A 15681-nucleotide genomic window follows, 5' to 3' on the forward strand; every position below is an offset into this window, starting at 1 on the left:
CTATGGATGCAGAGGCAGGTAGTTGTAGTAAAAGGTCAACGGTGCTGTGATAAACGAGCTTGGACAGCGTGCTCACGGTGAGCGCTTGTCAAACCGATGCTGGTTCACTTGACTGGCCACAGAAGCCTCGGCAGTGCAAACATCATAGTTTAAGGACTCTTTTATGAGCCACTGCAAGTTCAAGCTGAAAATAACACAAACATAGAGAGGGGGCAGGGAGGGCGGATAGTCTTAATGCGGGTAGAGTCTTAATAAGATCACATTGTAACTGTAAAGCAGCGATAAGGATTTTAATCACGCATGCATTTACTAAAGTAGCCAGAAAAAGTTCACATAAAAACAAAGTTAAAGTGGAGTTAATTTTCAGAGAGGAAACTGGAAGTAATAGAAATCACACAAAGTGTATTGATTTCTCTTTATTTATCTAGCGTCTCTCATTAATGTGCCTTTTCAATAATTGCTTTGTTTCTGAGGTCCCAAACACTTGTTTCATGAAGTTGTTTGCTCAGATGGATGTTCACTGTCCACTTCAGGAAGCTTACATAGGAATTCACTCTTTTCTCAAAACGTGCAAGTGCGCTGCACACTGCCTCAGGAAGTCAGATTTTGTCCTTGCCTCCTCATAGTTCTAATTCTAAATCAGACTGGATAACAGCAGTCTGGACAGCGCTTTAGGTGCATCTGTGCTACTGGAACCTCACTACCTCACTCATTGGCATGTGTCATGACCTAACTGTTATCTATTTTTTATCCTTGTTGGTGTCACTCCACTCGCATCGTATTTATTTTTGCAATCGTTATTGTCACCCTGTTTCTGTTCTTATCCTTGTTGTCGTTTTGGTTGTCTTTTTTTGCATTCTGTTGTCTATTCTTATCCTTGCTGTTGTTCACCCTTCTGTCTATTTATTTGTGGATGTCTCTTTCTATCTTTTAATTGTCTATTCATATTTATACCCATATTTATTGATAATGTCAACAGTGACAACAGAATTTCCCCTATGGGGATCAATAAAGTATATCTTATCTAAAATAAGCAATCTGAGTACAGGCTTAGGCTGACATCACGCTATAACAACCGCAAACACAGACCAAGAGAGAAAAGTATACGAATGGACAAGCTGAAATGACTCTGGCAAAAAGACATGCATCTCTGTATTTTGTCATCTGAGGCTGCTGGTTGATGAAACTATTTGTGCTGGTCTATGTGGCTACAGAGCAGTTTGCTTGGACATAATGCTACTGGCTTCGGCTGTTTAGACAAGATGGCGAGGAGGAGATAACTGTGAAAATGGAGATGTTGGATTATAAAGATGTGTTTGCTAAGTGGGATCATTCTGGTTGTGAACTTGGAATGGGTTGAAAAGCGGCCTCTTTGCAGCCCGCCTTCAATAATCAGACATAACTGGTTTGCATTTAGACCAATTGGTTGAAGGCCAATCAAAAACAAGATCAGTATTTTCATACCATAAGATCAGCGTGCTACCGAAAAAGATCAGTGTTTTACACCACATTGTTTCTCACCCCAACCTGCTCTGAGCAGGTGAGGTCTACAGCAGACGTTACCATGGTGATCTAGCTAGAATGTGAACCAGCCCTGTCACACTGAAAATTCTGAGCTGAACCTGAAAACACCCTGCTGACCCACTAATCCTGCTTTGCCATGAAGGTCATGGAACACACACATATACACAGCCAGAGCCCCTTTTCAGAGCATTCCATCACCCACACAGCACATTTAGAGAATGTTCCACATTGATATACATTTTAACGCATGCTATCATTTGACAAATCTTAAATAACACAGTCCTTCCTCTGTGGAACATGAATAAAGTATGAAGTATTAAATTTACCGGATTGAAACACAAAACCTGTTAATAATCAAGCTCATCAGTCTGCATAACATAAACATTGAAAAATGTCGAGTCTCACAGGAAATCCGTTGTATTAATGTAATCTTTCTGCTTTTTGAGCACAATGCCAAACAAAACCTTCACACAAAGACATCACATTTTACTTTATGTATTTCATTACATTCGAGCAGAAACACTCCCAGGTAGGCTTCTAAAGTGAACAACAATTTCCTCATGAATTCCTGTCATGTCTGCTGATGCCCTTTCACGACAGCAGACTGCACACATCAGACGGGTCACCTAGAATGTGCAAGAGATTGGACACGCAGCCAAAACGATCCTGCATTTACATAGTCCGCCTGTGATTCGGACAAACACAGACAAGTGCCTGGCTGTGTTTCAATTTTTGCTGAACAATTTGCTACACTTTGGCTTGTGCTTTTCACTATTGTGTTCGTGTTAATTAATTTTGTCCCATGTTACGTGTCCAGGTTTAATGCTCTGCACCTGGGGAACTCTAATCCCCAACATCTGATTTTATGCTTGTGCAGAAGAATGAGCTTGGAGATCACTGGTCCCTGGAAACAGTGAACTCTTGGACCACTGAACCCAGGGATCACTGGACCTGGGAAAACATGACACCGGAACCATGTGACACAGGGAATGTTAAACCTTGAGGAAATTGGCATTGCACAAATAACAAATGCATCCTCAAAATGCCCAAAGAAGAATCTCAGGGGAAAGTAAAACATGTTTGGGTCTTTTGGCATTTCACTTGCTGACCAACATTCTTCTTCTTTTGGCTTTTCCCTTCAGGAGTGGCCACAGCAAATCAACTTTCTCCATCTAACCCTATTCTTCAACTACCTTCATATCCTCTCTCACTACGTCCATAAAACTTCTCTTTGGTCTCCCTCGAGACCTCTTGCCTGGTCGCTCCAATTCCAGCATCCGTCTACCAATGTATTCTCTATTCCTTCTTTGTACATGACAAAACCATCTCAGTCTGGCTTCTCTGACGGTCTTTCCAAAACATCTGTACTATTCCTCTGATAGACTTGTTCCTGACCCTATCCATCCGGGTCACTCCCAAAGAGAACCTTAACATCTTCATCTCTGCAGCCTCTAGTTCTGCCTCCTGTCTTTTTGTCATTGTAACTGTTTCTAGGCCATACAACATTGCTGGTCTCACCACTGCCTTGTACACCTTTACTTTTATTCTGGCAGATAGTCCTCTATCACATAGAACCTCTGACACTTTTCTCCACCCATTCCAACCTGCTTGGACCCATCTCCTCACCTCTTTTCCACACTCTCCGTTGCTCTTGTTGACACCAAGTACCTGAAATCCTCCAGCTTATTGATCTCCACTCCCTGTAGCCTCACCGTTCCACTCAAGTTCCTGTCATTCACACACATATATTCAGTCTTGCTGCGATTAACTTTCATTCCTCTCCTTCCCAGAGCATACCTCCACATCTGTAGATTTTCCTCTACCTGTTTTCTGCTCTCACTAAAATCACAATGTCATCTACGAAAAACTTGCTGACCAACATTAGCGCTGCTGAATTAGGAAAATCATCTCCCTTGTGGATTTCTGCTCTCCAATCCCTCGTGCAAGGGCACATACTCCAACTCCAGGCTTTTGTGTCTGGAGTTGGAGCCCGCCATTTGTGTTATCGCAAACTCACCTATGGTTAATTTTTAGCTAAGTCCATGTTTTCTTTGAGTACATGTTACCTTGAAAAATACCCCTAATTATTGGGGTGAGACAAATATTGTTGGCAACACAAGTGTAATAAAAAAACAAATATCCCTGTAATTACCAGGATCTATTTTACTGTTAAAAGATCAGAGTTAAGATCATGCTTGTTGAATGTCCTTTAAAACAGACAAACCAACTTCTTCGTATACATATGATTGTACATGCATAAATGTGTCTTAACGTATGTATGTTGTTCATCGTGTAGCTGCCTCTGAAATAAGAAGAGATTGAAATTGTTTTCTTTTTCCATATTTATCTTTATCAGTTATATATAACAGTTATATTTATCAGTTCTTTTTACACGCCTGTGTGTGAGTGTGTGTCTTTCCTCTGGTGTATATGAAGGAAGGTATAGTAAAGAATGGAGCCCTGCAGCAGTTTGGATTACACAGTCCATCTAATCCACAGAAAAAGATTGAATGAGCGCAGAGGAGAGTGTGGGCATGAAAAAATAGGTGGTAGAGGAAAAAGGTAGAATTGTTATGAATGAAAGGAGAATCAGAGAACCCAATATGACCCCAAGACAAAGGAAGATAAATGAAGTAAAGGCCGGGAAATGCTGAGAACTGCGGGCAAACTCATTGACCACCTGTCCATCTTTTGAACCAGACGGCCGAGTCCAAAGCATTGACCGCATCTATTGCTTTGAGCTACTTCTTACCAAGCATCTTTAGTAATGCTAACTTCATGCCGCTCTTCCGTCAATGCTCTGCTGAGGCAGTCTAAGGGTGAACCAGAACATCTAGAACCCGTCCATTCCATTTTACAAGCCAAACAACCAGTTCTTCATCAGAAAAAATGTATTTTTGATCATAGATGTGTAAAAAAGCAATCCACCTGCTTAGGATTTTTCGTGTTGGATGCAAACGAAGGCATTGGATGCAAAAAAAAGGTTCTGCTGCTTTCCTTCAGCTGTGAACACCGAGGGAGAAAAATTGTGAAGCATGGCAGTTCATTGGGATTCAAATCAAGAAAACTATATTTACCAGAGAAAAACCCAAACCAACCAATATCATGTTTTATGAGCCTTCAAATTTTTAATAATTCAACTTGCTCAAATGCAGAACATTTATTCTGGAATTATTCTACATTGACACTTTAATGCCGCCTTCAGCTGCTCAGTCTAGCATTTATCTAGCCATTGTCTGTTTTATTCTTCCATGCTAAACCTGATCGTGTTGTAAAATTGAGACTTATAGATACAGCAACCTAAGGATTTGTCCACTCTTATCCTGTGACTAAACAACTTTACATAAATGCAAGAGGAGGCAAATACCTATGATGGGGGAAAATGATAAATACAACATGGGGTCTATTGAAAAAATAGCCGCAAGATATTAATGCTCTCGTCAAATATTAAAACAGTAAAAGGCACCTCTTGACTTGATGATTGAAACCACAGAGATTTTAAACTTGTCCTGCCCTGCATCTCCTCCTCTGCCCAGCAAGCAACGCCCATATTCCCTCATCCCTGTTGTGATTGGTCGAGCTGCCAGAAACAGACTCTCCCTCTCTCCTTTCCTCCATTCTCCCTCCATCTACTCTCTCTCTCTCTCTCTCTCTCTCGCTCGCCGCCACTGAATGAGTCGAGTCAGACACAAGCTGTTAAACACTACGATCGTTTGTCTCGTTCTCTCTCCCTTCTTCGCTCTCATTCTCTCTCTCTCTCTCTCTCTCTCTCTCCCCCTCCTTTCCCCCCTCCCTCCTCCTGTGTCCTTTCCTGTCTCCGGAGCAGACAGTCAGTGAGCATCGGCACGGCAACTGAGTGGCAACGGGATTTCAAGGTGGAGAGTGGAGGACAGGCGAAAAAATACCATCCAAAAGAACAAACCTTTGATGGACAGCAACACACCTACAAGAGGACAGCGTGAAAATAAACTGCAAAACAAGTAAGAAGCAACAGTTGCTGCAACTGATGCCGGACTGAAAACAACGCTGAATTGCAGCAGCTCCCGCAGGTGACATCCCGTTCCTATTTTTTTTTTTTTTTTTTTGAGAGAGAGGGTGAGTTTCTCTGTCTGAGAAAATCATGGTCCTTGTGTAGCAGATAACAAGAAGGCGACACTGCTGAAAGACGGAAACACAAGCTTTGGTTTTAGGAAGCAACAAGCTGGGCGTCTTCATCCCCTCCATTCACCAGCATCCCCTCCCATCTTATGTTTTCAAGCAGGAGGTGTCTGATCATGGTCTGGTGAGCGGAGTTCATGGAATTTTGTGGTGATCAAAAAAGGTGCACAATTAGGATTTTTTTTAGACCAAACTGAAGAAAGGAGATCTTCACCTGGAACCCCCTGCCGTTGCAAGAGTGTCTTCTCAACTTCTGACAGCAAAAGAGAGATCAGAATCAGTCAGAAATACTTTATTGATCCCAGAGAAAACTGAGTGAATGTGGATGAAGAGGAGGGCCCAGGAGAGCAACAGCCAAGGAGGAGAAGCGAAACAAACGTAAAAAAAAAAACTCAAGCAGAGATGTTAGGAAGAAAGACATTTCACACCACAAAGCTCAGCCATAGATAGATAGAAGAAGTGAGTGGGCCACAAAGCTCAACGAGTCCCTCTTGTTTTCATGTTCTAGGTTGATTTTGCAACAACTGCTCATCTAAAGTTTGCATCCTGAGACTTTAGTTTCCTTTTATTGGCACCGATTCCAGTCGGTGCATCTTTTGGGGGGCACTATTGGACTCTTCTTTTCAGATTGAGGAGGATCTGCCTCGGGGGGCAGTTGACAGACATCCAAGACGCCGCGAGCCGTACTCCGCGTGAAAAATGCCCAGCCGCGCTTGGCCAAGCCGGCAGACCCGGGCCAGACGGCGGGTCTCTACATGGAGAGGTCACAGAGCCGCATCAGCCTGTCGGCGTCCTTTGAGGCCCTTGCCATCTACTTCCCCTGCATGAACTCCTTCGACGAGGATGACGGGGGTGAGTTGGTGGTCACACGCATGCCCTGAAAAATTAAAGTCAAGCCTGCTTGAGTTGTATTTTCAGTTTATATTGAATAATGTACAATGACTTGTAAAGTTGCTTGATAACTGTTTTGACTTTTGTCCATTTAAGAATATAAGTTTGTCCGACAAACTACTGTGAGTAATTTGTTTCAAATGTTATTGTTGAACATATCAGTTGAGGATTCAAAGTTAATGTAATTTGAATGTTTTGGATTTAAGATTATTTAGGTTATTATTTTGTATTTACCCAGTCAAAGGCATTTTCTCATAGTTTCAATCTCTTAATATCTCAAAATTTTGAGTCGACTGGTGTTGAAGGCTGTAGAGTGAAAACTGATCGAATTGAACAGCAGATTTCAATCCCATTCAATTATTTTTTTTTTTTGTCTCTGCCGTTCTTGTTCCATCATCCTGAATGAGGCCAAACTGCGTCTAAACTGTGGATGTTATGTTATTTTATGGGTACAAGCTGCTCGGTTAAAGGCCTGTTTGTTTACTCAGTGTTCCACCTCCTTTTCTCCACCTGTTCCTGACCTCATAGAGGCATGAGATTGAATGAGGTTAACTTTTGAGAATCAGGTTCAGCGGTTTCAACGTTCTGAATGTCAGTTTCCATCATAATGTCAGTAAATTGCAGAGTCTCGCTCACAGCCATGAATCAAGGCAGCCATGCCATTGGTCATTGGGCTGCTGGGTAACTGATGGTTTAGTTCATGGCCAGAGTGTCTTGTAAACGCTCTGTTGCTCTCTGTTCCCCCCCAAACAACCTCGTTTGTGTATAGATGCTCAATTTAGGAGATCGGGATAATGATTTTCATGTTCAATATTTTGAGCATTAGTTTCGACCATATCTTTATTGCACAGAATGAAAACCAGTAGATAATATGAAAAGTCCTCTTTTATTCTGATAAGATTATCCGGTGGGATCACAGAAATATCTATTTAAAAAAATCAGTGATGATGTTTATACTATGTTTTAAAGACATTATTACTTTTTTAAACAAGTAGTCTAACAGTGGTCACTATCACAGAAATATCTCATCCTGCATTAAATCATTGGATAGGATCTGGGATAGGAATAAGAAGGCACCTGGCCTTGTAGTTCTTAGAAGGAACTAAGTTATTTAAAGAAAAAGTTGTATTTTCAGTTTAAATGCATTATTGTAATAACTATCCTGCAGGACATCAATAATAATTTCCTCTTGCAAATTCTGATATCTATCGACACCACCCGCCATAGGCTTCCTTTGGTTGCCTTGTGATTTATCAGAACAGCTGCTCTTATGCTGGAAAATGTTGAACGTCATTGAAATTTGGAAAATAATCTTGCCTAAATTGGCTCCTGGGCTATAGCACAGCTGACTAAAATAAAATACTAATGATAGGTAACACCTTAAACCAGTTTGAACATACATTTCTGTTTTTGATAATTGAGTTTGTCTGTTTTTTTTTTCTTCAAATTTTACTTCAGGATTTTCAAGCCAAAACTATATCATGCAATGTTTTTCCAGTTTCTCATGCTTGCTAATTTGTTCTGATCATGACATCGATGAATTAGCAGGTGGAAAAAAAGCAAGTTGGCAAAAGCAGATGAAATGACAAAATTAATAACAGAGAAATCATGTGTTTGCTGAACCGCATGTGACATTTTATTAGTAGCATGTTGTCTGTGAGCATATTTGTTGTTGCTTTTGCAGCACAAGCTCCCATTACTATATTTTTTTTTGTATTCTTTCCATGTATTCTTTCCATGACCAATTATTGTTTTACAAGACAACTGCGTCAATGTCAGTAACAACAGTCTACAACTGTTGTTACTGCCGACTGAATATCTAATTTGTGGTAGACCTGAAGAATTGGCCATCAGAGATTTGTTCTTGTGATGCCAGATGAGAAATAACACACACACACACACACACACACACACACACACACACACACACACGCACACACACACACACACACACACACACACACACACACACACACAAACCACTCTAAGATGCTGGATTGGCTGCTCCCATCTTTGATATGTCTCATTTCCTGGTCTTTGTTCAACAACTGCCATGCCATTTGATTTTAAAGTTCTGCTTTCTGTGGCAGCCAGACTGGAACATTAAGATGCCCAATTGCCTGCACAGCTAATAATTTTATAGGGTTAAATAATGGTGCAAGGCAGTGGTTCGAAGACTGAAACACCCCTGGAAGCTAAGAACTTCATGTCTGCTTGTCATGATTATCACTGATTCTCCTCATGTGTAACCTTTACATGAGAACCAGGTGTGTGTTTGTGTGTGTTTGTGTGCGTGTGTGTTGGGGGGCATACAAATTAGAAAGTGTTGAGAAACATCTAGTCACAAAACGGATTTTCTTCAAATTAACAGTTTTGCTGGAGAATTGGATCTTAGTGATGTTAAGATTTCCCAAGGGGATGTAAATCAATACATGGGTGCATGCACATAGACACACGTGCTTCTTTGAAGCAGGTCACAGTGTGAATTCGTTTTTGAAAGGACGTGTGTGTGTGTGTGACTGTGTGTGTGTGTGCGTGTGTGTGTTTTTCTATTTTCTTGGCACCGTCTGAAGCAGAGCGTCATGTGAACATCGGGTATGAATAATTGTTTTACACTCAGGAGCCGATTTCAACCTTCCGATGCTCCTTTGTTCCTCCGGGCATTTCCATGGAAAAACAGGAGTTTGAAAAAATAAATAAATGAAACAGAGATAATTACACCCCTGCCCTAACATCCCAAACACACAGACACACACTGACATTCAGAAACATAGCTGTATGACTATTATATTTACAGTACTAACACATAAAACCCACATTCGTGTTCACTGAGTAACAAGTAACACAACCAGTTCTTGATTTCTTTAAGCTGTGTTAGTTTAGTGATTGCTTTCAGTGTCCCCAGATGGAAAATATGCTAAAAGCTCTGTACTCACGTGGATCCACTTTGTGTCACATAATAGTGAACGTCCAAAAAATGTTTTTTTTAGCCATTTATTTTCTTGATATTGTATGAAACCCTCTTATGCAGCCAATGATCTGACATCCCAGCGGTTTCTGTTTTTATTCGTCTCTGGAATAATTTGGAGCAGGAAAAATACTTTGATATGATCTGGTTGAAGTTATTAGACCTTAGTGTCAGCTGTCAGCTGTCTTTGGTACGTAAATTGAAGGTCCCTGACATTGATCTCACAACCTGCATTTGGAATAACATCTTGACATTGTTGTGCAGCTTGGAGGATAGATACAACAGAATGATCAGATCGGGAACTTTGACTAGGAAAGTTTTCATACACTAATAATTGTATTGATCCATGAAAAACTGGACATTGGAGATTAAATTCTATGGACTGAGCTGGGGGGGCTGTAACCTCAGCAATCAAATAATGCGATTCAGTCATGGGAGGATCCTCACAGACTATGATGTGTCTTCTATTTTTAATAAATGTTGTACCACCCTGTAATTCGCACTTAAGAGGTGGCTGCTGTACATTTATCTCCAAGTCCTGGTGTCCTTTGACTGGCCGCAGAGGAAACAATCGATGCTGAGTTTTAATGACAAACTATCACTCCCTTAATGGTTTTCCCTGAGATATAATTCAGACATCTCTTAATATACAGACAGCAGCAGCATCTTAAAAAAAAAAAAAAGAAGCATTACATTATTTTGATAGCCTTAAAGCAGCTGCTCATTTGTTTTTGGGATTGATTTTTAGGGTTTTTAAAGGCCCGCATGCCTCCCAGTATATTGAGCTGCTGTCCCCGTGGCAACCAGTTGTAGATGGAGGTCCCTCCTCACCATTATAGACCATGGCGATAGGGAGCATTAGCTGCTCCCTCAGTCGTAGAACCCTGTATCTGAATCAAACATAAAAAAATCAATACATACATGTGTAGCAAAATAAAAGCTTATTTATGTCAGATAATATTGTAGTATACACCAAAATCCCAAATTAGATATTTATTATTTCATTTAAAGTAACTGATATGTATATATACACACACATATGCCTATGATATATTTATACAAACCTATGTACATGTGGATGCATGTACATAGGTTGAATATACCTATGAATATACCTATACTTATGGATGAATATACATACACATTTACACCAAAAAAGTATTATTATTATTGCTATTAGCATTAGTAGTAGTTATTGGTATTAGTACTTTGTATTAGCACTAAAAGTAGAAGTACTAGTAGTAGTACTGCAGTGGTAATAGTATGAGTACTAATACTAGTAGTACTACTACTATTCATAGTAGTAGTAGTTTTATTACCTCTTTTAGCAACCACAGTAGATGAAATCTATACACAAGTAACATTTTTGGTGTACATGTTCCCTCCTGTGCTAATACACACACACACACACACACACACACACACACACACACACACACACACAGGTATGAGGACACGTGTGTGGTAATCAGAGTGCAGGGGCAGGCTGTGGTTTGTGGCTCTCAGTCTAATTAAATGCTAATATGGCAGCTGATTGTGGTTGACTGCAGCTAAATAGGCTCCTGATTGCAGGTTAATGCTCTCTCTCTCCCATTCAGTTCCACTGTCTATCTCTCTCACAGAGCCCATTCTCTCTTTCCGGCCATGAAAATCCTGTTTGGAAGCTAACCCCATCTTTACGCCTTGAATCCTCCTCTAATTGCATCCTCACTTGTCTTCTCTCCTGCTCGGTTTAGTATGGTCAGGGTTTCTTTCATCTAAATACTAACATATTCAGCTAAGACTTATTTGTGTTTAATGAGAATGCTATTATTTATGAATAAGATAGCTCTGACCTGAAGCTCCATCCCCCAAATATCCCATGTTTTTGCATTCAAAGACCTCCAGAGTTTCACAATTCAGGAAAACGGATGGTAAAGATGGTAAAGACACACAAAAGTCCAAAACATAAACATAAAGTGCAGAACCGAACCAGATCCAGATCAGAGTCACTGCCAAATGAGCAATCCCATCTGTGTGCACCGGAATTAGACCCTCTGTATTTCCATCTTGACTCTCCTTTGTGTGACATTGTTTCCACAGTGACAACATAATTTGTGCAGACTTGAAACTGCAAAGTCATCATGGATGAGATTTCAATTCCAGAGAAGGGAATTAATTAATGAATGAAGGAAGGATGGATGGAAAGGAAATATCAGACCTTAGTTGAAGGATGTTGGAGGGAGCAACAAATGGAAAAAACCCTGAAAACATAATCATTAAACAAATCCCCAGATAATCATCGAAAGAATATTTCAAAACAATTATCTATAAACAATCTAAAACAGCTTAGAAATTAAGCCCCAAAATTTCAGGAAAATGCTTCAAAAAATTATTTTTAAAACATTAGCCAGAATGAAGGACAATCAGCTAAGAATAGCAACGAAATGCTAATATAAAAGTGGGCTTATAAATACTTCTACTGTTTTCCAGCCCTAGATATGTACTTGTTCATTTAGTGAACAAGTTCATATAGTGTCTCTGCAACTGGGAGAAAGATCACTTGACGGGCAGGAAAAAAAAAAGACAAAAAATAAAAACAGTTATAAAAACAAATTAGTCTTCTGAGTCGACGTTAATCTGGTATGACCAGAGTGTGAGAAATGAGGTGTGGAGTAGCTGCTGCAGATTCGACTTACGTCGGAGACAGAAGGGCCCCGGGAGAGATTCTGAGACGACCCAGAAAAGTCAGGAGTAAAAAATGGAGTGTCACTAAAGGAGGTCTGCTCACCTGGGAGGAGGAAGAGGAGGAGGAGGAAGAGTAGGCAGGTGGTCATTTGTTTTAGTGTTTTTAGTGGTTTTTTTTTTACTGTTTTTCTGTACTTGTTATGTAAGAGAAAAAATGAAATTATTTATACACATATAATTATATTTATTGTGGGGGTAAAAGGAAGGATTGGGGAGACGAAGAAGAACTCTAACTTTATTCCTTAAACACCAACAGAAAACTGACTGAATTTTCATGGACCATAATGCGCCTTGACCTGGACCACGCCCCCAGCCCCGAGTTCCTTGGGGCTGAAAGGCCACACCCATTAGTGTCTGCCATACAGCACTCCTGAATACCCAGAAGGGACTCCTGAAAACAAACTAGTCTCTCATGGGGGGCTTGAGCAGCCTGCCGTAACAACTGCATCCCTCCCGCTTGTTGCAGCAGGAGGCACTGGACGTTGGACCTGTGGAGGCACTGCTGGGGTCTTGGATGGAAGGCGACCTTGACAGGGAACGTTGAAAGGGAAAAAAAACCTCACTGGCCAGCCTATCTGGATGCCACGCATCTGCCACACGCTGTTTGAACCTAGCCCTAATGGCAATGGCAGATGCATCCGCTGTCAATGTGGGTGTGGGATGGGCAAGAAGGGCTGCGTTAGCCACAGCACGCTTAGCCCTTTGAAAAGCCTGGACGACTGTGTAGCTTCCCTTCTTGAGCCGCAGAGCCCAGTAAAGTAGCTGAAGGAGGTGGGCAGTATGAAGGAGGAAATTGTTGTAAAAGTTAATCATACCCAAGAACTACTGCAATGCATTGACTGAAGTCAGGCGAGGAAAGTCCACTATTGCTTGCACCTTTGAAGATAATGGGACTGTGCTTTATGGTGAAATGTGATGACCTAAGAAGTCAATCAATGGCAGTCCAAACTGACACTTTGCTGGGTTGACTATAAGGCCGTTTTCATCCAAACGATGGAAAATCTGTCAGGGGCATTTTTTTTTGGAATTTCCCTGTCAATTTGGATATATCTTCATCACATTTTTAGTACTCAAGGTTCTTTTCTGACCACAGTAAGATTTGTTTTTTTTTTATTTTTCAAGGAACTTACTGCTACTTTTTATGAATGTCATTTAAATAATTTCTTACAGACTAACATGCGGACCAAATATCAACCTGTATTAATTCAAAGTCTCTCTGCTTTTCAGTCAATATGATTTAAAATTTTTCATAATGATCCAGGAAACCTTTGACTATTGAATAACTGCAACTTGCTGTCTTGTCTTCTAAAAATACTGCACAGTAAATGTATCAAGATTTTTTTTCACATCATAAGGAGGAATGAAAGGGTTGGGCTAAATTATTCATCCATCCATCCATCTTTCCCCGCTTATCCGGAGTCGGGTTGTGGGGGCAGCAGCCGAAGCGGTGAGGCCCAGAGCTACCTCTCCCCCGCCACATGGTCCAGCTCCTCTGGGGGACTAAAAGGCATTCCCAGGCCAGCCTGGAGACATAGTCTCTCTAGCGTGTCCTGGGTTTTCCCCATGGTCTCCTCCCAGATGGACATGACTGGAACACCTCCCGTGGGAGACGTCCAGGAGCCACCTCATCTGACTCCTCTCTATGTGGAGGAGACCATAGGTGAGAGTGGGAACATAGATCGACCGGTAAATTGAGACCTTTGCCTTTTGGCTCAGCACCCTCTTCACCACGACAGACCAGTATAGAGTTTGCATCACTGCAACCTCCGAAAACCAATCATACAGGGACCTAACAGCCCATATAACAGGGTTTGGTACCCCATACTCCTGGAGCACACCCCAACAAGATTTCCTGCGGGACACAAGGAATGCCTTCTCCAGATCCACACAACACATGTAGACTGTTTGGGAAAACTCCCATGGCCCATAGAGGACCCTGACCAGAGTATAGAGCTGGTCCACTGTTCCATGACAAGGGTGAAAACCACACTTCTCCTCCTGGATCCGAGGTTTAATGACCTGACAGACTCTCTTCTCCAGCACCACTGAATAGACCTTACCAGGGAGACAGAAGACTATGATCCCCTTATAGTTGGAGCGCACCCTCCGATCCCCCTTTTTAAATAGTAGGATCACGATCCCGGTCTGCCAATCCAGTGGCACTGTCCCGGTAGAGGCATGTCAGCCAGGCTAGCCCAACTGCATTCAGAGACTTGAGAAACCCTTGGTGTAGCTCATCCACACCTGGGGCCCCGCTACTGAAGAGCTTTTTGCCTGCTTCAGTAACTTCAGCCCCGGAAAGACATGTGTCCACTCCAGAGTCCCCCGGGTCTGCTTCCTTATTGGAAGGGTTTAGGAGGTCCCGGAAGTATTCCTGCCACCGATCAACAATGTCTCGAGTTGAGGACAGCAGTGCCTCACTCTCACAGTGTTGATGGAGCACTGCAGAGCCACTGGATGGTGGACCAGAATCTCCTCAACGTACACCGGAAGTCATTCTCCATGGTCTCCCTGAACTCCTCCCATGCCTGAGTTTTTGCCTTGGCAACTACCAAAGCCTCCAGAGCCCCACTAGCCAGAAGGTGCCGATAGGTCTCTTTCTTCAGTTTAACGGCATCTCTCACCCCCTCTTTCTTCACCTGATTGTCAGGACATGTGGCAGCAAGTCCTACGACACGACAACAAGGTTGATCAAAGAACTGTGGCCTGAGGTGTGTTGGTGCCAAGTGCACATATTGACACCTTTATAGCTGGACATGGTGTTTGTTGAAGTCCAATAATAAGACACTACTCGGTTTCAGATCAGGGGCCCAATCGCACCCTTCCAAGTCACTATCATTGCCCACGTCAGCACTGAAGTCTCCCAGTAGGACGAGGGAATCCTTGGTAGGAGCACTCTCTAGCAGCCCCTCTAGGGACCCCAAGAAGAATGGGTAAACTGAACTGTTGTTGGGTGCATAGCCACAAACAAGGTGAAGGTGGAGGGAGGCTACCCTCATGTCCACCGGGTTGAACCCCAGCGTACAGGCGGCGAGTTTGGGGCAATCAACATGCCACAGCTACCCGGTGCCTCTCACCAGGGGCAACTCCAGATTGAAAAAGAGTCCAGCCTCTCTCAAGAGGCCTGGTACCAGACACCATGCTGTGCGTCGAGGTGACAATAGCTAGTCGGAATCTCTCAGCGTTGCACACCAGCTTGGACTCCTTCCGAGCCAGAGAGGTGACATTCCATGTCCCTAGAGCCAGCTTCTGCAGCCAACGCCCGGCTTGCACTGCACCTGACCCGCTTGGCCCTTCCTGTGGGTGGTGAGCCCAGGGGAAGAGGGACCCATGTCAGTCCTTTGGGCTGTGCCTGGCCAAGCCCCTTGTGTGAAGGCCCGGCCATTATGCACTCCCCATCGAGCCTTGCCCCT

The 15681-nt window shown here is 42.4% G+C and overlaps 1 protein-coding gene across 1 annotated transcript in view; it reads left to right on the forward strand.

Annotated features, from left to right (window-relative positions):
- Positions 1-5208: 5208 nt before the first annotated feature.
- The window catches only part of rims4 (regulating synaptic membrane exocytosis 4), a 40151-nt gene continuing 29678 nt past the window's right edge, over positions 5209-15681 (forward strand). Inside the window, exon 1 of the mRNA XM_086150154.1 lies at positions 5209-6534. Coding sequence (XP_086006280.1) covers positions 6438-6534 — 97 coding nt within the window. The 5' untranslated portion in view covers positions 5209-6437. The remainder of the gene's footprint in view (positions 6535-15681) is intronic.

Source organism: Fistularia commersonii, chromosome 7, assembly GCF_037954325.1.
Source record: "Fistularia commersonii isolate RoL2024-O1a breed Wild chromosome 7, RoL_Fcom_v1.0, whole genome shotgun sequence".
NCBI classification, from domain to species: Eukaryota; Metazoa; Chordata; class Actinopteri; order Syngnathiformes; family Fistulariidae; genus Fistularia; species Fistularia commersonii.